Raw genomic sequence first — 22614 nt, 5'->3', positions numbered from 1 at the left:
AACCTCTCTTCCCTTCGACCTTATTTTGATATTTGTACAATAAGTGCTTCAAGACTTCGAGAATATCCCACTCCTTAATTATTTTTAATGTGTCCTTTTTAATTACCTAGATAATCAGACAATTTTTTTAATATAAAAAAGTAATATATACGTCCTAGATATTTTTCTCAACCCTTCAATATTTTTCTTTCCCTTTTTAAGATAGTATCATTTGAATATCGATCGAAAAATTTATTTTACAACTTATAAAACCAAAGACTTGCTTCTATTTCCATAGAACCACTAAGGTTTCGTAAAATGGACATAATATAGTTTTAGTAGATAAGACTAATTTGCCTTATAGAATGGAAAGTCTCCCCGCCAAATTAATGCATTAGCTGAAGCAGTGTAGTGGGAGACGCCCACTGGGGTGATATGCTATAGGGTTTAGTTCATATTAGGCTTTGGCGAAATCAACAGTTCTTGTGTTAGTCTTGTTGTACTTTCTGATCATTGACCTGAGCAAACGAAATTAGAAAAGTTTTTAAAGGATAGAAATATGATAAATAGTAAAGTGAGGATATCATCGTAAGACGATGTTTTATATTATTCCAACTGTGTCGTTTCTTTGGAGTTCCGGGATTTTTGAAAACTCCGAACGACTAAACTTTTCAAGGAATCAGGGTAATCCAAAAACGTAGCACCAGGCTATTATATATAAATATATATATATATATGTCAATGTATTGATCTTTTAGAACGCTTGACTAAAAAATATCCTTATATGGTAAGCAGTGTTTTTTTTTTTTGGAATATTTGTTGGATTTTTAAAACTATATGTGTTTGTAAGTACGTAGTTATATACCGATTGTGTTTGTGAATAAAAAAACCCTAGAGAGTATGGAATATTTTTTGTGTATAACTTCTTCATAAGAGCGCTAATGTATATGTTTCAAACATACTATTATTTGGAGGAACCTATCGCTGTAATGGTAGAGTTTGAATTCGAGTTTGAATTCGATACATTTGCATCTGCATTTTCCTTGAGATCGTCATGCGTAAAAATACCGCTGCTATTACTAATACTACTATTGTTTACGCTACTGTGCTTTTGTATTGGACTTGAAAATGATGACATGGAAGGCGGGGAAGGTGATGATGGTTGACTTGATGATCTTGAGTTATTGTTACTGAGACTATTACTCACATACACTCTCCTTCTTAATACATCACTTAATCTTTCAGTTTGCAAATTCTCGTCTATCATTGGCGCTTGTGATGTTGAAGACAAAGATGAAAAATTGGCCACCGGCTCTGTTGTTTGTATTTTAAATAGATCATTTTTATTGACTTGTGGTGGTGATCTCGTTGCCGCTGCTGCTGAATTTATTACTGGGGTTCTTGTGGAATTGGATAATGTTCTTGGTCTAAAGAGGGTAGATGATAAATTATTAGTTGCAGTTGTATTAAAACTGATGTTTGGTGACGTTGAATGTCTAACATGACTTAAAGTACGAGGTCGAACTTGCTTCTGTTGTTGACTTACATAAGAAGAAACTCCAGACTTTGCTCCAAGTACATTTGAATAGCTAGATGGCGGAGAAAATGGCTGCTTTAATGATACACTATTATTATTAGCAGTGTCAGTTAAAGCCTCCGGATTACACTCTTCAAATACATCATCGTACATTTTAGCATCATCTTTGATGTTATCATCATAATTTTCCTCTTCGTCTGTTGATGTATCTTCACTTCCACTAGAATCTATATGGAATCTTGAATTTTTCAGTAATTTATTCTTCTTGCTTTCATTTTTATCGGTATTGTTTGAAACTTTATCTGACTTCATAAATGTGGTTGAAAGACTATTAGAAGGTAATTTAACTAGGGGATTTGTGTTGGTAATTGATTTTCGTAATAATATATTATTATTGGGCTTGGTATTACCATTTGTCGTTGCTGTGTTATTGAAGGGCGAATTAGTATTAGAATATCTTCTTAATAAGCTATTTTGATTAACGTTTGATGGGACGAATGGATTTGTGAATTGAGTTGGTGATGTTGACGGAGAAGCGGATAAATCATTTTGCATTTGCTTTTGATTTAAATGAAGACGAAAATTTTGATTGTACCCAGAGGAATAATGATTAATTAAAGAAGGTCTATGACGATTTGTATAATATGCGTTATTGTTTGGGATACCCCCAACATATCTATTCGAACCAATAGGATTATTACTAACACTGCCATTTATAGTGTTATTGTTATTATTAGTAGAATTTCTGCGTATATTTTCATCTGAAAGCATATCAACGTATGAGTAAAATCTTAATAATCGTGGGCTGTTACGGCCATTATTATTGATATTTTTGTCATTGTTATTGCTTGAATTAGATAAATTTGTATTGGTACCATTTAAAGATATGGAAGGATTATTCATTTCGTTATTATAATCTTCGTCGTAATTGGTATAATTATTGTTATCTATCAAAGTAGAGAAACTGCTAGTTCTACCTAAAGCCAGATCCAAACCTATAGTGGAAGGTCTTTTAGAATATATCATGTCAATATCATCTAGATTTGTATCTTTATCAGTAACTATGGAACAACCTGCATCTAGTGCCGGAGGCACGAAATTTTCCAAATTATGATGATGGTCCAGAGAATTGTGATTTGGTAGGACATAATCTGGGGATCCGGGAGCGTTGTCAGGATTGTTATAAGATCTCGACCCAGATCTCGATAATGATAAAGATGCAGAAGATGAATTAGTTAACTGAGGAGTCAAAGTATTTAAGTTCGAAGTAGAGAAGTAGCGCGGTCTATTTGAGGCAGAACTTGAAGTACTAATTCTTCTTTGTAACAAGCTTGTATGACTTGCATTTCTTGATAAGTTCAAACCTAAATTAGAATTGGAAGCAGTCTTAGTTAAAATGTAGGGATCTTCTACGTTTCTTTCAAAGATCTGTGGTTCACACGTATCATCCTCATTGATAGCAGATCCGGTATCATAACTTCTGCTCTCAAATATGTCGTTTCGATTATTCTCATTAGGATGATGGCTGCCAGTATTGGTATTATTATTTCTTGTACTAGAAGTATTATTACTATTATTATCTTGGATAGGTGCTGTAGCAGTAGCAGAAGTAGTAGTAGTAGTAGTAGTAGTAACAGCAGTAGTAGCAGTCATAGTTCCTCCACGTATCTGACAGTTTTAGAGGCGTTTAATAATCTGTGTTATAGGGTAAGAAGAAGTCAAAAGTATGGCAAATTGTTATATATTTTATTTTGCTCTGGTTAATCGAGTGTGTCTGCATACAAGAGAGCCAGATCGTGGGGTGTTTTTATTATTGTTGCAGCTAGACCAATAGACGTATATACATATAGGTATAGTTTACGTATATAAAAATGTGATAAACCTTTAACTTCCTATTAATTGTATTTTCAATTTGGTAAAGCAATTCAAAGAGACAAAGAGAGAGAGATTTTGAGAAGCGGAATGCCGGAGCGGCCAGGAGGTTGCATAACTTGGCTATTTTTTTTGTCTCGTCTTTTGTCTCGTCTTTTGTCTCGTCTTTGTCTTATCTTTGTCTTAGATCGTTCTCTGTTCGGTACCTACGAGCATTTGTGATCCGTCCGACATTATCCGTCCGACATTATCCGTCCGTAAGGTGGGATTGAAAATGTCCTCTTCGCAGGAAATATCCGTACAAAACCACCCAAAGGGGGGAGGGGTGGGCGCATAGCCCAACTCAGACAGACCCGGGCAACAGACACTTTTACCTGTTAGAACAAAAGACCCAAACATTTAAACAACTCCGGAAGACAATGTCACGTGATTGGAGTATTTAATTCTCTATAGTTCCAGTATAAAATTAGCCGTATTTAACGATATTCTTTTCTTAAATTTTTCTAATTAGGTCTTCTGTGAACAGAGTTTTCTCTCTTTCTCTCTCTCGAAGATGATGTCGCTGAAACCGACGACTATATAAATTCATTGCGACTTTGAACAACTTGTTCGAACTATATTAATGGCTTAATCCGTTTCATCTCGTATTATTCCATTCTAAATTTGTCCTGTTCAAAGCCTGCATTGATAAATATAAACACTTTTTTCCATATCGGTGTTTATAGGATTAAAGAGAAGAATCAAGTGTAGACTTCACAGTGTAAAAGTGGCGAAATTTTATGAGACTGTTCTTTTCTTTGAATTATTGAATAAGGCTATTCAATTTTAATCATATCTTTTGATATTGAGAGCGAAGACAGTAAAATGTTTAACTATACTGTCTGTTGTAAAAATCGGAAAGAAAAGGAGAAATGATGAATATATTTACTGCGTTATCGTCTTGAAGGATTAGTTTAAGTACTTCTTCCTAGGAAACTAAACTTTAACAGAAATTTTCTACTGATATAATCCTCTTCTTTCCAACCTTGTTTGTATGTGGACTACACTTCGTACACCACGTTCTCACATAAAACCCAGTAATTGACATTGTAGAAGTTTAACTAGCTTGAATCAAACATCAGAATGCCTTTTTCACATTGAAATTTTTACGGACATAAACTTTTTACGTAACGTTGGATTATGTAAGAAATTAGGTATTAAATTAACCAGAACAACTGAATAACGAGACCAAATATATAGAGCAGCAATGGTAGAGCTATAAACCCTTTAATAGTAGCTTCTATTCAACATCAGACAACCTACTGATCTAATTATCCATGAGTCGTCATGATACTACTTATCTTACTTCGTTACAAAGAGAAATTTTGTGCGGTTTAACTGCTGGTTCATTAACAACTTTGATTGTTCATCCATTAGACCTTCTCAAAGTAAGGGTCCAACTATTAGCTAGTAATAAAACCATCCATAACAAAGGTTATTTATTCATTATCAAGGATTTGATCCACACGGCAAAAATTCACCATAATCGAAATAAATTTTGGGAAAATTTGATAAAGGAGTCATATAGAGGGTTACCAATTAATTTGATTGGTAATACCGTGGCATGGGGATTATATTTTGGATTATATAATCATTCTAAATCATATATATTTGACAACTGGCACAAAATAAACCCGTCTAGTGACAAGAAAGAACCCAATAAATCCTCAGTTTTCTTAGTATCTGGATTATTCAGCGGGGTGATGACTACTTTATTAACGAATCCATTATGGGTCATCAAAACAAGAATAATGTCAACAAGCAAAACAAATTCACACTCCTATACATCAATAATGAATGGTTTCAAGTCTATAATGAAAGAGGAAGGTCCAAGAGCCCTTTGGAAAGGTCTAGTGCCATCTTTATTTGGTGTTTCTCAAGGTGCACTGTATTTTATGGTTTATGACAATTTAAAATTGAAGTTTAATATATACAACGACAAGAATAATCATTATGAACAAGAAAAATCAAGATTGCGAAAGAAAACTGAAAATTATAAAATCATTTTCATTACATCAATAAGTAAAATGATTTCTGTATCAGCTGTTTATCCCTTCCAATTATTAAAAGCAAACCTTCAAATCATTAAATCATTGCATAATACTAACAACAACCGAAACTCATCAACGGTAACAACGAAGGTACACAATGAGCGCTTTTTAACTTTAACGAAACAAATCTATAAAGATAATGGATTCAAAGGTCTTTATAAGGGATTGTTGGCGAATTTAATAAGGGCCGTACCCTCTACTTGCATCACTTTCTGTATATATGAAAATCTCAAGGCGTTTCTTTAATACTTTTTAAGCAGAAGGACACATCATCCCCACATATATATAATAATACTTATTTATTCTCGACCCCATTTGTAACTTCATTCATTATCAATAATATCAATTTTACCCTCGTTAAAATAAGTTTAAGTTCTACAAATGACTATTGCGAAGTGTCCCTATTATTAGATCATGTTCAGATAAAATCGCGAATACTACCATCATCTTGCCATCTTACAGTAGACTACACGTTTTTAATGTTTTTAATTTATTTTTTATATTATGTTATTTACATTATATTATTGTAATTTCGTAATATTATTATTCTGTTAACTATTAATAGTCTATGTTGTTTCTTTTCAATATATCTAAAACTTAGTAACCGAAAGTAACTAATTGTTTTGCAGCTTCAGTTTCAGCAACAGAGGCATCAGCAGATGCAATTTTCTTGTTGAAAGCTCTCTTCTTGGCGTAGTATTCAGCAGATCTAACTTTTCTCTTTTCTTCCAACTTGGAGACAACATCTTCGTATTTCCAACCAACAGAAGAGGACAACTTCCCTAAAGTAGTATACTTTCTACCTGGTTTCAATCTCAAAACTCTCAAAGCGTTTGGGACTACAACTCTCTTCTTCTTGTCATATGGTGGTGGAATACCTTCAAAGACCTTTAAACGTTCTAAGGCAGCCTTACCACGAGCAGTCTTATGAGAAACCATACCTCTAACCGCCTTGTAGAAGATTCTAGATGGAGCTCTGAAATGGAATGGACCACGAGTCTTGTTGAAACGAGTAGCCTTTCTCAAATAATCATGGTACTTTAATTTGTTTCTGAAAAATTCACCAGAAATGTTCAAAGCTTCAGCTCTGACGACAACAACCTTTTGACCATTTAAAATTTGTTTAGCAACAATGGAGGCTAAACGACCTAATAAATGTCCCTTACCATCGACAACAAAGACTGGTTCAAAACTGCTCATTTTGGATGTATTTCTTCCTTGTAGGTTTATCAGTTCTTTAAGATAAGCCCAATATCTGAAAATAATAGCTTCATATTATATCTTAGTCGCCAATTTCGATATAGTCCATTTGATCTACCCGCGTACGTACACAGAGAAACCTGCTTACGGTTCACTCACTAGTTTTTGGAAATTGCACTGTTGGGCGTCAACTGGGTAACGCTTGAACTCATCGCGCGCGCATATTCTAAAGTCTTGCTTGCCGATTTCTGACGATAAAAACCAAACTTCATTTCAACTTTCTAGTCTAGACAAAGTGAAACAGCAATAATGTGCGGGGTACGGATGCAGCCAACCTCGTTTGATTTCTTTCTATAATGTACGGATGGTGACAGTCATATCTTATTCTTCACATTATGATAACGCGATCTACATAGTATTTGCAAACATAATCACCGACGCTGCTACCATCATTTTGACCACGATTAGACGATGACTTAAGTCGTTTCAATTGTTTGGTGCTTAGATTTTTCATTTCTTCCAAGGGGAACAGTACTAAACTTCGTAGATGATATCCATTTCTTTCATTAGATAGGATTCTCAATTTTAATAAAGCCATTCGAAGTACTGAATGAGTGACTTCTACATTCTCTTTAAATCGCGTATTTCTAAACATCGTCTCTAATCCGTTGACGACAATTAATATATTCAAATTACCTTCTTTTGGTTTCTCGCTTTGAGTAGTCGTATTTTTTTGTCTTTTAATTTTATTTAATTGAATGCTTTGGATTATCTTATTTAAAACCATTGCTAATTCACCTAATTCCAAACATGTTATGATCCTAATATTGTCATAAATTCTCTTATTCTCATCTTCCCCGTTGTAAGGTATCAAATTTTGAAATTGTTGCAAAGGGAAAGAATTGGTGGCATCTATGAAGTATAATTGACGTACTTCATTTGATTTTTCAGTTGGCCTCAAATGCGATGACATATATTGTGACAAATGGGATCCTGTAGAGGAAATCCATGCAGTTATCAAATCCCATTCTTCATTTTCCATGTTATTTTCATTCAACTGAACTGATTCTGTTGGAAAATGCCTTTATTTGAACAAATATTATCTTCTTTTTAACCACATCATATCGGAAGTCTTCATTGTTCTCATAAATCAAAACGGTAGGTGCGAATTCGCGAAATAAAAACACGCAAAGACTAACGTTTACGCGTCACATAATGCAGTTCCTGGAATGCTCTTCGGAGTTGAAATCACAACCGTTCCCTCTTTCCTTGGACTTGCAGCATGCCAAATAGCAGTTATTGAATATATATTCGGTACCATATGCCACTGCAGCTTAAAAGGATAAATCTCCGTATTTATCTGAAACTTTCTTTTTAAGAATAGAATCGTTGCAAGTAAAAATCTTAATAATAAGTTTGTATTTATGATTTGTTCTCTACCAATAATACTTTCTCCGAAATAACGAGTCTTATAAAATTACAGTTCATGAGTATATATATCTATATATGAACGTTAATAATATCTTGATGGTAATGGTATTAACTTTTGACGTACGTTATCAGAAGGATAATAATCTCAATGGATTCGACTACTTGGTGTGAAACATATTACTGTATTTTTTGCTCTATTTAACTTGCTGATAAAACATACGTTCTCCTAAAAGACTGCACAAATCGATCAGGAATTATTAGAAGCAGCGACATCCTTTGTATCAACACTAGGTTCAAGGGGTAAAATTTCCTCTCCTTGATCAGGTATCTTATCATTTTGCAGAGCCACTGACATTTCTTGCAATTCAACATGTACCGGTTTCGTTTCCACTGGTTTCTGTTCCGGAAATTTGCTGTGTCTAGATATATACAGGTGGAGGACTCTGTCAACAGCACCACCACGTCTTACCTTATTTACTTCACCACGTTTCCATTGGTTCAGAAAGTTTGTCTTATATGCTTCTGCTATTCTCCAATACATACCTTTACCTGTTTCGTTTGCTCTTCTTGGAACTTTCTCGAATGCAGCATTTAATGATAGGTTGTGTCGTACTGCATTTTTCCACCCAGCACTCTTTAAAATGTACAATGGATAATTGTCCGTAATGTAAACATAAATATCCGATAAAGTGATAGTCCCTTCCTCTTTGGATAAGATTGCCTCAGCTATCATCGCTGCCCAGGATGTCTTTCTCGAGGATTTTTCATGGTCCCTTTTCATGGACTTATTGTAAACAATTTGATTTATATTATCATTGGATTGTTCCACTCGACTTTCATCCCCATTAGAGAGCAATGTATCGCCTGCTTCAACAGGGGAATCTGTTGTAAAGGAATGTCCATCTGAAGTAGCATTTGATTTTGTATGCATGTCTGAAGAGTTAAGAGAATTCTGAAAGAGTTCCACAGAACCGTCAATATCATTTAAATGATTATTTCTAGGACTTTGACTGGAAGTTGCTACTGGGTCCGCATGCAGGTTGTGTTCTTTCATGTATTGTGAATCGTTAATTAAAGCGCGTAAGAATTTGTTCTCATTAGTAGCTTTACCGTACAAATTAATTAATCTTGGGACTAAGATATTCAAAACGGTATCTGAAAAGAGTGGCTTTTTGCCAGGTAAAATGAAGAGCATCTGAATACCGCCAACATCTAAGAGTGAACCGCTATGTAATGTAGTAGGTGGAGCATCAGGTCCGACAGGAACTCGAACGCAATCTACCTTAGCACCATTACGCCCCATAACGAATAATTGCCATGCCATGGATTCCATATTATATCTGATTGTTGCATGCTTTCTAGAAACAACCTTAGTTGGCCCTAAATCAATATCAATACCACCAATATTATGAATACTTGAATCAGACTGTATACTATCTGTGTTCCTACCAAGTGTAATTTTCAGATCCCTAGCGAAAAATGTCCATCCATGTCCTGCTAACTTTGCATATGCTTCAATTTCAGGTTCGATTACTAGGTCATTAGCATATTGGGCCGTCACAACAGCAGGTTCTGGAGTAGTTGTCAATACAGAAGTTATACTTTGAATAAAGTTCTTCTGTTGCTTTGTTTCTTTAATCTTTTGTTTCCTGTATGCACTTTCAGGTTCCGACATTGTGAGAGGAAAAATAATGGTCGTAAAACAAAATAAGTGTCTTCCTAATTTTTAATGTCCATAAATTGTTTGTGGAGAGCTCTTTTACTGTACCTATTATTTTACTACAAATTCGATGGATCCATGAATATATGCATCAAAAATATATTTAACCTTTCTCATTAATGAAACAATGATGATAAACTCTTTTGTTTACCATAGCGGGATCTTTTCATCAATTTTTTGTTTATTTTCCAAGACTATTAGGGTTTAATTTAACTTTTTAAACCCTACTTGCTTGAGCCCTAACTTACCTAAAGTCATTTAATTAAAGCCCTGTTTTAGGTGTCAAACTGAAAAATTCTGTGCAGTGAAATTAAGTTATTGCCCATTTGGCAGTTCTATTAGAGAAGGATAATTAAGAGTTGTTAGATGAGTGTATACTCTGGCTGGCATATAGTGAACCAAACTATAAAAATATAATAATTTTCTACAAAGTCATTTTTAGCCAATTCCGATTATTGCTTTGACAAAAGAGGTTAGACGCCGTTATATAACGACCTGGTATTCAATCGATTGGTCTGCTACATTAATAATACTAATATGTCTGATCAAAATAATCAACCAGATCCCAAAGCAGAGAATATGCCTCAGAATAGGCTTCTACAAGACCCTGCACAACAGCATATGGCGAAAAGGAGACGAGTAACTAGGGCCTGCGATGAATGTAGGAAAAAAAAAGTAAAATGTGATGGTCAACAACCATGTATCCATTGTACTGTTTATTCATATGAGTGCACATATAATCAGCCCACCAAAAGATCGTTACAACATTTAACAACGTACGCGCCTTCAAAAACTAATAACTCATCATCCTCACCTTTGAAACAGACAACAAATCAAGTTAAATCGACCTCCTCATCCTCTAATATAATAAAACTATCACAGCGAACAGCACCACCTGTAACAGCCTTACCGACGTCAACAAACAATACCACCACCAGAAAATATACAACAAAATCAATACGTTTACAAAGTCAGTTGGATCGATACAAATTATTGTTTGATGGACTATTCCCAACTCTTCCAGATATCAACAACTTGGATATACCAACATTCTTACAAATTTGTCATAACTTTAGAGAGAATTCTAGTTTCATAGATGATATCGTTAAAGAATACTTTTTTATAACCAACGATACCACTTCTCCTCCCCAACAAAGTCAACTATCTCGTTATGGAACTCCAGAAGGTTCTGGCAGTATCGATTCTCAATTGAATGGCCCAGGTAGCGCCGGTAGTACTAACACGTTTGACCTAAGACAATCAGATAATAATGATAAACTTCCGATGGGGCGTGAGATCAAAATAATTCTACCACCAAAACCAATCGCCATACAATTCATCAAAAAAACATGGGAACATTGTTGTGTATTACTCAGAATATATCATAGGCCATCATTTATTAAACAAGTCGATGAACTCTATGAAACAGATCCACATAATTATTCAGCCAAGCAAATGCAGTTTCTACCATTGTGCTATTCTGTTATCGCTGTCGGTGCATTATTTTCCAAATCAATTGCTAATGAAGAACTTAATCATACTCCTACTGATCTAGCTAGTGACACCAACCCTTCCACGGATACTAAATTTCTACAGGACGAAGGCTATAAATATTTTATTGCGGCAAGGAAATTGATTGATATTACGAGCGCTCGTTCTTTGGATTCTATACAAGCAATATTGATGATGTTTATATTCTTACAATGTTCTGCACGTTTATCAACATGTTACTCGTATATTGGTGTTGCTATGAGAAGTGCGTTAAGGGAAGGGTTACATAGACAAGTTGGTCCAAACTCAGGGTTTAATCCTATTGAAATTGAAATGAGGAAACGATTATTTTACACTATTTATAAGCTGGATATTTACGTTAATGCTATGTTAGGCTTACCAAGATCTATTTCTGCGAATGATTTTGATCAAACTTTACCGTTAGAATTATCCGATGAAAATATTACAGAACAGGGTTATTTCCCAGAGAACCAAAATGGAGTACTTTCAAGTACAGGTATCGCCAATGAACATACTAAATTATTAATGATATTAGATGCTATTGTGGGAGAACTTTATCCTATTAAAAAGACGAATACGTTTATTTCCCATGAAACAATTGCGACGTTAGAACAAAAATTGAGGAATTGGCTCGATGATCTTCCAAATGAGTTGGCTCCGAACTTAGAAAACATTCCTCCAAGATATGAACGAGCCAATAAATTATTGCATTTGTCATTCTTACATGTGCAAATCATTCTCTATAGACCATTCATTCATTATTTGTCCAGAAATTTCGCAGATTCAAATTCAGACGCGCTGTCATTACAATGTGCTAGAAATTCTATCAAAGTCGCTAGAGCTGTGGTGAGGTTAGCTGAAGAAATGTTAAAAAAGAACTTAATATCTGGTTCATATTGGTATGCAAGTTATACAATATTTTATTCTGTCGCTACGTTGTTATTCTACATCCACGAAGCAGAATTACCTGATAAAGAAAGTGCACGTGAATATCATGCAATTTTGAAAGATGCTCAAATAGGTAGAGAAGTATTAAACCATATTAAAGATTCCAGTATGGCTGCAATGAGAACATATAACCTATTGAATAAACTCTTCGAGAAGTTGAATTCTAAAACCATAATGCTTACCACGATGCATACATCACCACCTCTTAAGAATAATATCGTTACAAATAAAGAAAATCCAATAACTACGCAATCCCTTCCCCAAAGATATTTACCAGGATATGCTGGAGCTGAAATGAAGCAACCTAGGCAAATACTACAAGGAGAAGAATCGGTATCGAGTTATTCAGTTTCAGATTACCCTAGTGATTTACAACCACCAATTGAAAATGAACTACTGGCTCAACCGCAACAACAGTTATCTACAACATCTCTACCAGTTAATCGCGAAAATAGAACAAATTTTGCTCCACCTCAAATGAAAACTTTCAATACTACCAACAATAGTGGTTTGAAAACTGTCAATAGCGCTAATAATTTCATGAAGCAAAATGAAAATCCTATCAATAATGATCCTTTGAATCTATCTGATATTTTTGGATTTAATGGTAACCCTGATGATATACTAACTACGCAAAGTGAAAATTTAGGATTAGATAATAATACTAATAATATGGATAAAAATGTCGAAAAGAAGGATAACTCAACTATGAATGATAAGATCAAATCTGAGACATTAGATCAAACTGGTATTTTGGATGTGTTTGATCAATTGGACGCACATCTCTTTGGTAAATATATGCCATTGAACTATCCAATGGATCCACAAAATGAACCACAACAGCAACAATCACAACAACAAGGACAGTAGTCTGGAACTAATAAATAATTAAAAACATGTATATATTTCTATATTCTGAGGACTTGTAGAAATCTTAAAGTAACCTCATTATTTTATATACTTCTATATAACATTGTAACATTGTAACATTATTGAAATAAAAAGAACTCATTTGCATTTTTTGTTGTTTCATACTTAGAGGGAACTACGTAGGTAAAGAAAAAATCGATGTGCCTGTTTCTTTTAACATGATATATATTTAGGTTAAAATAGTTTGTGACGCTGATACTAACTGTATGATCGTGGTCACCCGGAGAGTATCTCCGTGTTTAACGATGAAAAACACGAATTTCAAAAATCCACCCACACAAAATTGGCTGGGGGAATAACTTGGCTTAACACTTTTTCCATTGAAGAAACAATTACGAAAACCAGACAGACAGTTTTTTCCTGAAAAGTATCCAAAAACTGTCAATATACAAATCCTAGACATCAAAAATAATAAAGGGCCAAGTCATCTCGTCGTTAACCTGCCTAGCAAGAGAGAAAAAAACAAAAGAGCTCGTAACAACGGCACCTGCTCACTACATACATATCATTCTTTCGTATCATGTTAGAGGCAAGCCAGGTCGCAACAGAACCGGTACTACTTCCATCTCACAAAGAAATACAGAATGTAAACAATATTCATATCCCAAAACCTCAAACAAAAGATCAGCTGGAACAGCTTATATATAGGTATAGAGCCATTCAGCAACATCCAGTGGAAAATAAGTTAGAAATAAATCTACTTGAGGAAGTGTTTATTGACATTTCAAATGATCAAGATGAATATAATAAGATTGTGGAACAATTGAGAAGTGATTTACTTTCAACTACTGATGAACCAAAAGAAAATTATGATACAGACCTCTTGAAGAAACAAATATTAGCTTTGCAACTCCTAGAAAGAGACTTAGATATACCTGATGGGTTGCTCTCGTCAGATGAAACAACTAACACTAATAAAACAAGCGCACAATTTGGAAATGGATCAGTATCACCTATTAAACTCACTTTAGACTTTTATAAAAATGCAGAAGCTTTCGGATTAGCTGATAAACTATCAAAGAAACCAACAGCGCAACTTGGTCATGTCGATACAGAAACAGCCATAACTAAAGATATAGCTAAACGAATCAAAGAACTTGAAAACTTACCAGCAAATATAGGTTCATATTCCCTTGACGATAGTTTAGAATTTTTAACCACAGATGCATTACCATCCAATGTTGATATCTTAAAGATCAAAGCTTTAATCGAATTGAAATCATTGAAAGCATTAACGAAACAAAAATCTTTGAGACAAAAATTAATCACAAATGTCACAACATCTGCACATCAAACCATCCCTTCATTGCGTGATTCTCCTTACACCATGGCAGCTACGAGATCAGTTTACGTAAGACCAAAGGTTATTGTCCCACAAACAGTTAGATTGGCTGAAGAATTAGAACGACAACAATTACTAGAAAAACGTAAGAAGCAACGAAACTTACATTTGAAGAAGATTTATAATATAATCGATTTTGTTAAGGAAACTCAAGAAAATAAAAATCCTCGTCGTGATCGTTGTAGTGTATTTGGTAAATTCTGTACAACAGCTCATAACCAAATTGAAAAAGATGAACAAAGAAGGATTGAAAGGACAGCTAAGCAACGTTTGGCTGCTTTGAAATCAAACGATGAAGAAGCCTATTTGAAATTGTTAGATCAGACAAAAGATACTAGAATTACACAACTTTTAAAACAAACCAATTCTTTCTTGGATTCATTGGCACAAGCTGTTCAAGTACAACAAAATGAAGCAAAACTATTAAACGGTGAGGAAATTAAACCGTTGACTGATGAAGATAGAGAAAAAATCGATTATTATGAAGTGGCTCATAGAATTAAAGAAAAGATTAGTAAGCAACCTTCAATTCTTGTCGGTGGTACACTAAAAGAATATCAATTACGTGGGTTAGAATGGATGGTTTCCCTTTATAATAATCATTTGAACGGTATTCTTGCAGATGAAATGGGGTTAGGTAAGACGATTCAATCGATCTCTTTAATCACATATTTATTTGAATCTAAGAAAGAACCTGGTCCATTTTTAGTCATAGTTCCATTATCCACGATCACAAATTGGACTTTAGAATTTGAAAAATGGGCTCCTTCTTTGAATACAATCATTTATAAAGGTACACCAAACCAAAGACGTTCTTTACAGCATGAAATTAGAAATGGTAATTTTGATGTTCTATTGACCACTTATGAGTATATTATCAAGGATAAGGCCTTGTTGAGTAAACATGATTGGGCCCATATGATTATTGACGAAGGTCATAGAATGAAAAATGCACAATCCAAATTATCCTATACAATTAGTCATTATTATAGAACAAGGAACAGATTGATTTTAACAGGTACTCCCTTACAGAATAATTTACCCGAATTATGGGCCTTATTGAATTTTGTGCTACCAAAAATTTTCAACTCTGCTAAAACTTTCGAAGATTGGTTTAATACACCATTTGCTAATACCGGTACCCAAGAAAAGTTAGAACTAACAGAAGAAGAAACATTATTAGTTATTAGAAGATTACATAAAGTATTGAGACCATTTTTGTTACGTCGTTTGAAGAAAGAAGTGGAAAAAGATCTTCCTGACAAAGTTGAGAAGGTCATCAAATGTAAACTTTCAGGATTGCAACAACAATTATATGAACAAATGCTTAAACATAATGCTTTATTCGTTGGTGCAGGCACTGAAGGTGCTACTAAAACTGGTATCAAAGGTTTGAATAATAAGATTATGCAATTGAGAAAAATTTGTAATCATCCATTTGTGTTTGATGAAGTGGAAGGTGTTGTGAATCCATCGAGAGGTAATAGTGACGTCTTATACCGTGTTGCTGGTAAATTCGAATTGTTGGATCGTGTCCTTCCGAAATTTAAAGCTTCTGGTCATAGAGTATTGATGTTCTTTCAGATGACACAAGTGATGGATATTATGGAAGATTTCTTAAGAATGAAGGATCTTAAATATATGAGATTAGATGGTAGTACTAAAGCTGATGATAGAACTGGTATGTTAAAAGAATTTAATGCTCCTAATTCAGAATATTTCTGTTTCTTATTGTCTACTAGAGCAGGTGGGTTAGGTTTAAATTTACAAACTGCTGATACTGTTATTATTTTTGATACAGATTGGAACCCACATCAAGATTTACAAGCACAAGATAGAGCTCATAGAATTGGTCAGAAAAATGAAGTTAGAATTTTAAGACTGATCACCACTGACTCCGTTGAAGAGGTGATCTTAGAAAGGGCTATGCAAAAGCTAGATATTGATGGTAAGGTTATTCAAGCGGGTAAATTCGATAATAAATCTACTGCTGAAGAACAAGAAGAATTTTTAAGGAAATTACTTGAAAATGAAATGAGAGACGATGAGGATAATGATGCAGAGTTAGATGATGACGAATTGAATGAAATCCTAGCTCGTTCTCCTGAAGAAAAGATAATGTTCGATAAAATGGATAAAGAAAGGATTACCAATGAGAAGAAGATAGCTAAAGCTAATGGATTAAAGACGGTACCACCAAGGTTGATTCAAGTATCAGAATTGCCAGCTATATTCAGGGAGAATATCGAAGAACATTTCAAAGATGAACCTGTTGCAATTGGTAGGATTAGAGAAAAGAAGCGTGTATATTACGATGATGGTTTAACTGAAGAACAATTTTTAGAAGCCGTTGAAGATGAAAATAATACACTTGAAGACGCTATTCAAAAGAGGCGTGAAGCTCGTGACAGAAGACGACAGAAGAAGGAAGCTCAAAAAGTTGGAATTGAAACTTTAGAGAATTCACCTGATACTACAGTGGAAACTGAGCCAACTGCAGCAGAAGTGACGCTTCCAGATGGGGTCGGTGAAAATATTGCTAATGAAGAAAACATCCCAATCAAAGAACCAACTCCAGTACAAACACCAAGACGCAGAACAAGAAAAAGAAAGGCTTCCCAAGAACCAGAACCAGAGCCAGAACCACAACCACAACCAACTGTCAATGAAGTTACCGAAGAGAATCATGTAACTGCACCTCCCGTAATAGATGGTAAAGTTGATCAAGAACCCGAAATTGCTGAGCCAGTCAAGAAGAGACCTAAACTAAAAATCAAACTGACGTTAAAGAAGAAGAGTCCTGACGTACCTTTGCCCACTGATGATGTAAAAGAGCCCGAGGAAACAAAGCAAGACGTTGAAGATGCTAAACCTAAGCCAAAGGGAAGAGGACGAGGAAGAGGTAAAGCCAAGAAAACGGCCCCATCTGATTTTACGTCAACAGTCGAAAAACTATTTGAAGAAATGCGTAGTATAACGGATAATGCTGATGGTCATGCCGTGACTGAAGTTTTTGAGAAGCTTCCTTCTAGAAAATTATACCCTGATTATTATACATTAATTCAGAAACCAATTGCATTAGATAAAATTATAAAAGATTGTAAGAAGGGCTCATATAATTCGATAGAGGAAGTGAAAGAAGATCTCCAAACAATGTATCAAAATGCAAGATTTTATAATGAAGAGGGATCATGGGTGTATAATGATGCTGATACCCTAGATAAGTTCACAAGTGAATGGTTTCAGAAACATTCGGAACAAGAAAAGTAAATAGGTATGTTCTGAAAGTGGTAAAATAGATCAATAAGTTCCATAGTCTCATATATATTTATATAAAGTTTGAATTGTAATAGTAATAAAAATAAATCAAAATCAAAGAATTCTAATATTCCTGTACTACGTACTAGGAGGTATATATTCGCAATGTTATATGCTATACATACAGGCCTTTACTGCAAGTAAGTTAGTGGCGTCTTGAATTGATGAAGAAATGTGTGTCGCGTAACCGCTTATTATGCCCTCATAATTTTCGATGCCGAATATTTTTTGTTTGCGTCCAAAAAAAATTTTCATGATGTTGCCTCCGACTTTGAAAAAAACATATATAAAGGAGACCTTTCAGCATTTTCGTTCTGAGAGACCATATTTCTCTTGAAATACCATTTCCTTTTAATATATATATATTTATATATATTTTGTTTACAAGTTGCTTATTGAAAAACTATATCACCAACGAACAGGAAAAATGAAATACATCCAAACTGAACAATCCATTGCCATCCCAGAAGGTGTCACTGTTAACATTAAATCCAGAATTGTTAAGGTTACTGGTCCAAGAGGTGTCTTGACTAAGAACTTGAAGCACATTGATGTTACTTTCAACAAGATCTCCAAGGATTTGATCAAGGTCACTGTTCACAATGGTGACAGAAAGCACGTTGCTGCTTTGAGAACAGTCAAGTCTTTAGTTGATAACATGATTATTGGTGTTACTAAGGGTTTCAAGTACAAGATGAGATATGTTTATGCGCATTTCCCAATCAATGTTAACACAATTGAAAAAGATGGTGCTAAATTCATTGAAATCAGAAATTTCTTAGGTGACAAGAAGGTCAGAACTGTTCCAGTTAGAGAAGGTGTTGACATTGAGTACTCCACTAACGTTAAGGATGAAATTGTTTTATCTGGTAACTCTGTTGAAAACGTTTCCCAAAATGCTGCTGACATTCAACAAATCTGTCGTGTTAGAAACAAGGATATTCGTAAGTTTCTAGATGGTATCTATGTTTCTCACAAGGGTTGTATTGTTGAAGACATGTAAGCTCTGAAGTTTCTAAGTGAGGGAAAATGTAATATTATTAGTATAAAAAAGGTTTGTATATGACTATATAGATTATCGGTACTATGTTCCTTGGAAAAATCTCAAAGTTTTCCATGGGATTGCTTGGTAAGTGAACTTCCTTTCAGGAGGAATGATCTTACTGGATGAATCGTTACTAGAGCTCAAATTAATATAGAGCCAATTTTACGATTCATCAACTATTGTTTTTTTTTGTTCATTGTTCTTTTCTTTCTTTTCTAATATATTTATTTTCACAAATTGTCTCCCGTTCTACGTATAGTATGTTATGTGTGCTTAGTCTTGCTGGCTCCAATGGAATTGGTAAGGAATTATACTTCAGGAGAACTATATTTCGTACTATTTCTTTGATTATATAAGCCCATAATTTGACGCTGCTAATCTTGTAAGAGTTACTTAAGTAATTAGAACGAGACAATAAATAAAGGGAACAAGAATCGATTCTAGTCGGTGTATCTGAAGGATGTTAACCCGGTTTAGCTGATCGAAAGTTAAGTTACCTAGTCTATCCTGTTGGGAAGCAAGTGTGTCCACTTTTTGAGCCATTTTCAACTTTCTCAACAAAGAAAGTAACTCGAGAAAAATTAAAGCATTAGGGCAATGTTTTCGAATACGCACTGTTCAGATGAAATACTTACATTCATTTATTTATACATCGCACGGTTACTAAAAGTTGTGGGCCCAAAGGAAATTCCATAAATCTTATCTTTCTTCAGATCTAGATAATTGTATAAATAAATGTATATATATATAATATAATGATTTATATATTGATGCGTTTAATCTAGTCTCTCGTGATATGCTTTTGACCTTACAACGCACTGACTTCAAGTCTAAAAATGACAATCATCATTTTAGACTTAGTTGCTACTACTGTGATGCTCTTCAATATAAGCTTACATGGAAGAATGGCCATCTTGATATCAAAATTCACTGAGAATGAATCTGAAGAGCATGTTTGCCAATTTGAAAATAATCTTGAAAAGCAAGGTCAATTGAGAGGTGAGATCCCTGGTAATGTCCCTAACAACAAAGACTTCCAATTTAATGGACAACCGGAAGCTAACTGGAACATTAAGTTGTTTTTAAGTTAACTAAAGAACCATTTCCTATTGAAACGAATCAAGGAAGATAGATCAAAAATTGCATTTTTGGTGGAATGCTTAACTGATCAAGCACTTATCTGCTTTGATCAAGCGGGTAAAGACCAAGATTTTTATGCTTTACCTTATAAAGAATTTGTCCAAATCTTCACTGATCCTTTCACTAAAGAAGTTGATGCATTTGAGACTTTCTCTGAATTATGGAACTTAGGTCATTGTGCTAATGCTAGTGAACATGCTCAGAAGTTCAAGTCTTTAGTTTCTGCTTTTAAACCTGGTTTTGCTTCTGATGAATTATTATGCAACATTTATGTTATGCAATGTCAACCTGATATGCGTATCCAATTAATGCTTAACAAGCCATGGCCAAGCTTTGTAATAAGGGTAAGAAATATACCGTATTAGAAATTAATGATACATTGGCAAAAATAAAACAAATCAATGAGCTGTTTGGTTCAGACTCTAGACAATTGAATGTAGTGTTCTATGTGGAAAAATTCAGAAGGCTTAGAATAAATAGAGTCATGGAAGCGCTCGTGACAACATCTAGACCTCTGTCCCAAATCTTTATTAGGTCAACTAATACCAGAGGCATTGAAGAAAATATTAAAGGATTAGTTAGTAAACTTATATCTGAGTTTTTTAATATATCAGAGAACTTTGATAGAATTGAGCAGAAACGTGTTGAACTCGCTGAGATATTGGGTAAGAATATTCTTTCTAAGAACGAAATGGTTGATAAGCATAACAGATTTCTTTCGAATGCAATCAAAACAGCTCTTCAAAATTCAGGTCTCGGTGCTGGAAATCGAACTTTAGAGTATTCTTCCTATACTATGGTCGCTTCAATTTCTAGTTTGTTGGTGTTATATGGAGACCTTATTTCGATAGGAATGTTTTCCACGGTAGATGAAGAAAAGAGGGTTTTTGGTAATATTGATTATCCTAATGTAGAAGGTATGATTATTCGAGTAGAAGAAGAAGATAAAGACATAGACGAAGAAAGACAGGATGGGGAGGTGGTAGATGAGGGGCTATCTGAAGAACTGGAGGATGTATTAAAAGACAATAACAGAGAGCATCTTATGACAGGAAATGGTTCTTTTAACGTAATGAAACAATGCTTTTCAAGACAAGGTTTATTTCCAGCTGTTAAAATGACGACGGTTAGCGTGACACCTGATGTAAATAGTGTTGCAATGGATAAGTATATCAGGGATTCGTTGAAATATATCTTCAATAATATTGAACCTGATAGCTTGTTTATTGCGACCAAGCTACTGAACCCAAATCTTAGAAATGAGTTTGCTGGTATTTTTTTAATCGATGGTACATTTTTACGAGGCCATTTTAGGACCCTGATTAACATTGTCGGTATGACAACCGATTACAGGTCAATTCCTTTAGCTCATTTGTTCACTACCTCACATGAAACTACAAAGGCTTGCCGTATTACCATCCAATCATTGAAAAGGAACGTTGATTTAGACTGGTCTGCTGCTAATTTCATGTGTGACCAAGGTAAAGGACTCGAATCTGCAATCAGAGAAGAGTATGGCAAAGAGGAACTTACTTGTGTCACTCATTTGTCTAAGAATTTAATCAGGAACGCAAAGGGGAGAGTGATAGAGGCATTCCAGGCAGCAACCCACACACTTGATCCGCAAGTATATGAGGAATCTATCAACGAATTGATAAAAAAATTTCCAGAAAGTAAAAGGAATTCCGGTAATTCGACTTTCAAGAAACTCACTGAAAATCCACGATCCTTTTCCAGATTGAAACGTGACTGCCCTCATTGGGAAATATTTACTACAAATCCTGTTGAACAATTCCATTCAATTATAAAGGTGTTGAAAAGAGGGAATCTCGTAAACATGATAGTGAATTTAACATCCTTCCAAATTAGCTGCCAGAATAAACTTTTCCTGAACCCCCATTTTCAGGCTCCGCCGATATACCTTCCATTGCTAATACGTCCCCATTTGAGTTGAATGCTTCAGCATTCTCATCAGCAGCTAATGTGAGTGATCTGTATCTAATACGTCTTCCTTTCGTTGGACGTCTTTCATTTCGTTGAAAATAGTAAGGAAAGTCATTTTTTTATTTTTTTATGTCATTTTATTTTGGGTCACATGACTTTTTATCGCGGTTTAATGTGCTAAAAGCTTCCGATATAACCTAATCAGAACATAGGCTATTGCTGATACATATATATATATATATATATTTCCTACAAATATCCTTCTATGCAAACCTCAAGCTTATTTATTTATTTATTTATGTTGATATATCATCCAATGAACTCAACCTAAAATACCATTTTTTGACTGTTTTACACTCATATAACCACGCCCCAGCAACAATCAAAGATGCTCCTACCCTGCACACAGAGGGTAACCCTTTTCTCGGTTTTTATGTCTAGTGGGAAAAGTGGATGTCCTCATCCAATAATCATTTGGTAAAAGGATGTAAAGCAGCTGGCCTTGCCGTACGTATGTGTGTCTTACGTGTGTAATCAGATTTTCTCCCCCTCGATAATCCGATTGATTGATTGATTGATTGATCAATGAAATAATTAGCTAATGGG

At 34.5% G+C, this 22614-nt stretch overlaps 9 protein-coding genes across 9 annotated transcripts; 5 read left to right on the top strand and 4 right to left on the bottom strand.

The window, feature by feature from the left end:
• Positions 1 to 943: 943 nt before the first annotated feature.
• Positions 944 to 3169, bottom strand: VHS2 (Vhs2p; the record flags this gene model as incomplete). The annotated part of the gene is made up of 1 exon (XM_003668619.1): positions 944 to 3169. The coding sequence occupies one exon, from the start codon at positions 3167 to 3169 to the stop codon at positions 944 to 946; it is 2226 nt and encodes a 741-aa protein (XP_003668667.1).
• Positions 3170 to 4704: 1535 nt separating this feature from the next.
• FLX1 (flavin adenine dinucleotide transporter FLX1) lies at positions 4705 to 5724 on the top strand (the record flags this gene model as incomplete). Its single annotated transcript, XM_003668618.1, has 1 exon — positions 4705 to 5724. One exon carries the CDS (start codon positions 4705 to 4707, stop codon positions 5722 to 5724), a length of 1020 nt encoding a protein of 339 aa, XP_003668666.1.
• A 351-nt stretch (positions 5725 to 6075) lies between these two features.
• Positions 6076 to 6678, bottom strand: RPL16A (60S ribosomal protein uL13; the record flags this gene model as incomplete). The annotated part of the gene is made up of 1 exon (XM_003668617.1): positions 6076 to 6678. The coding sequence occupies one exon, from the start codon at positions 6676 to 6678 to the stop codon at positions 6076 to 6078; it is 603 nt and encodes a 200-aa protein (XP_003668665.1).
• A 388-nt stretch (positions 6679 to 7066) lies between these two features.
• Positions 7067 to 7720, bottom strand: CSM2 (Csm2p; the record flags this gene model as incomplete). The annotated part of the gene is made up of 1 exon (XM_003668616.1): positions 7067 to 7720. One exon carries the CDS (start codon positions 7718 to 7720, stop codon positions 7067 to 7069), a length of 654 nt encoding a protein of 217 aa, XP_003668664.1.
• A 636-nt stretch (positions 7721 to 8356) lies between these two features.
• FKH1 (forkhead family transcription factor FKH1) lies at positions 8357 to 9784 on the bottom strand (the record flags this gene model as incomplete). The annotated part of the gene is made up of 1 exon (XM_003668615.1): positions 8357 to 9784. One exon carries the CDS (start codon positions 9782 to 9784, stop codon positions 8357 to 8359), a length of 1428 nt encoding a protein of 475 aa, XP_003668663.1.
• Positions 9785 to 10366: 582 nt separating this feature from the next.
• On the top strand, positions 10367 to 13159 carry ASG1 (Asg1p; the record flags this gene model as incomplete). Its single annotated transcript, XM_003668614.1, has 1 exon — positions 10367 to 13159. The coding sequence occupies one exon, from the start codon at positions 10367 to 10369 to the stop codon at positions 13157 to 13159; it is 2793 nt and encodes a 930-aa protein (XP_003668662.1).
• Positions 13160 to 13739: 580 nt separating this feature from the next.
• Positions 13740 to 17831, top strand: STH1 (RSC chromatin remodeling complex ATPase subunit STH1; the record flags this gene model as incomplete). The annotated part of the gene is made up of 1 exon (XM_003668613.1): positions 13740 to 17831. The coding sequence occupies one exon, from the start codon at positions 13740 to 13742 to the stop codon at positions 17829 to 17831; it is 4092 nt and encodes a 1363-aa protein (XP_003668661.1).
• Positions 17832 to 18306: 475 nt separating this feature from the next.
• On the top strand, positions 18307 to 18882 carry NDAI0B03830 (60S ribosomal protein uL6; the record flags this gene model as incomplete). Its single annotated transcript, XM_003668612.1, has 1 exon — positions 18307 to 18882. One exon carries the CDS (start codon positions 18307 to 18309, stop codon positions 18880 to 18882), a length of 576 nt encoding a protein of 191 aa, XP_003668660.1.
• Positions 18883 to 20386: 1504 nt separating this feature from the next.
• NDAI0B03820 (uncharacterized protein) lies at positions 20387 to 22018 on the top strand (the record flags this gene model as incomplete). Its single annotated transcript, XM_003668611.1, has 1 exon — positions 20387 to 22018. One exon carries the CDS (start codon positions 20387 to 20389, stop codon positions 22016 to 22018), a length of 1632 nt encoding a protein of 543 aa, XP_003668659.1.
• Positions 22019 to 22614: the final 596 nt, after the last annotated feature.

Source organism: Naumovozyma dairenensis, chromosome 2 (assembly GCF_000227115.2).
Source record: "Naumovozyma dairenensis CBS 421 chromosome 2, complete genome".
In the NCBI taxonomy this organism is placed as follows: domain Eukaryota; kingdom Fungi; phylum Ascomycota; class Saccharomycetes; order Saccharomycetales; family Saccharomycetaceae; genus Naumovozyma; species Naumovozyma dairenensis.
Note: the sequence above shows the minus strand (reverse complement) of the source record. Positions and strands in the feature narration are given on the sequence as shown.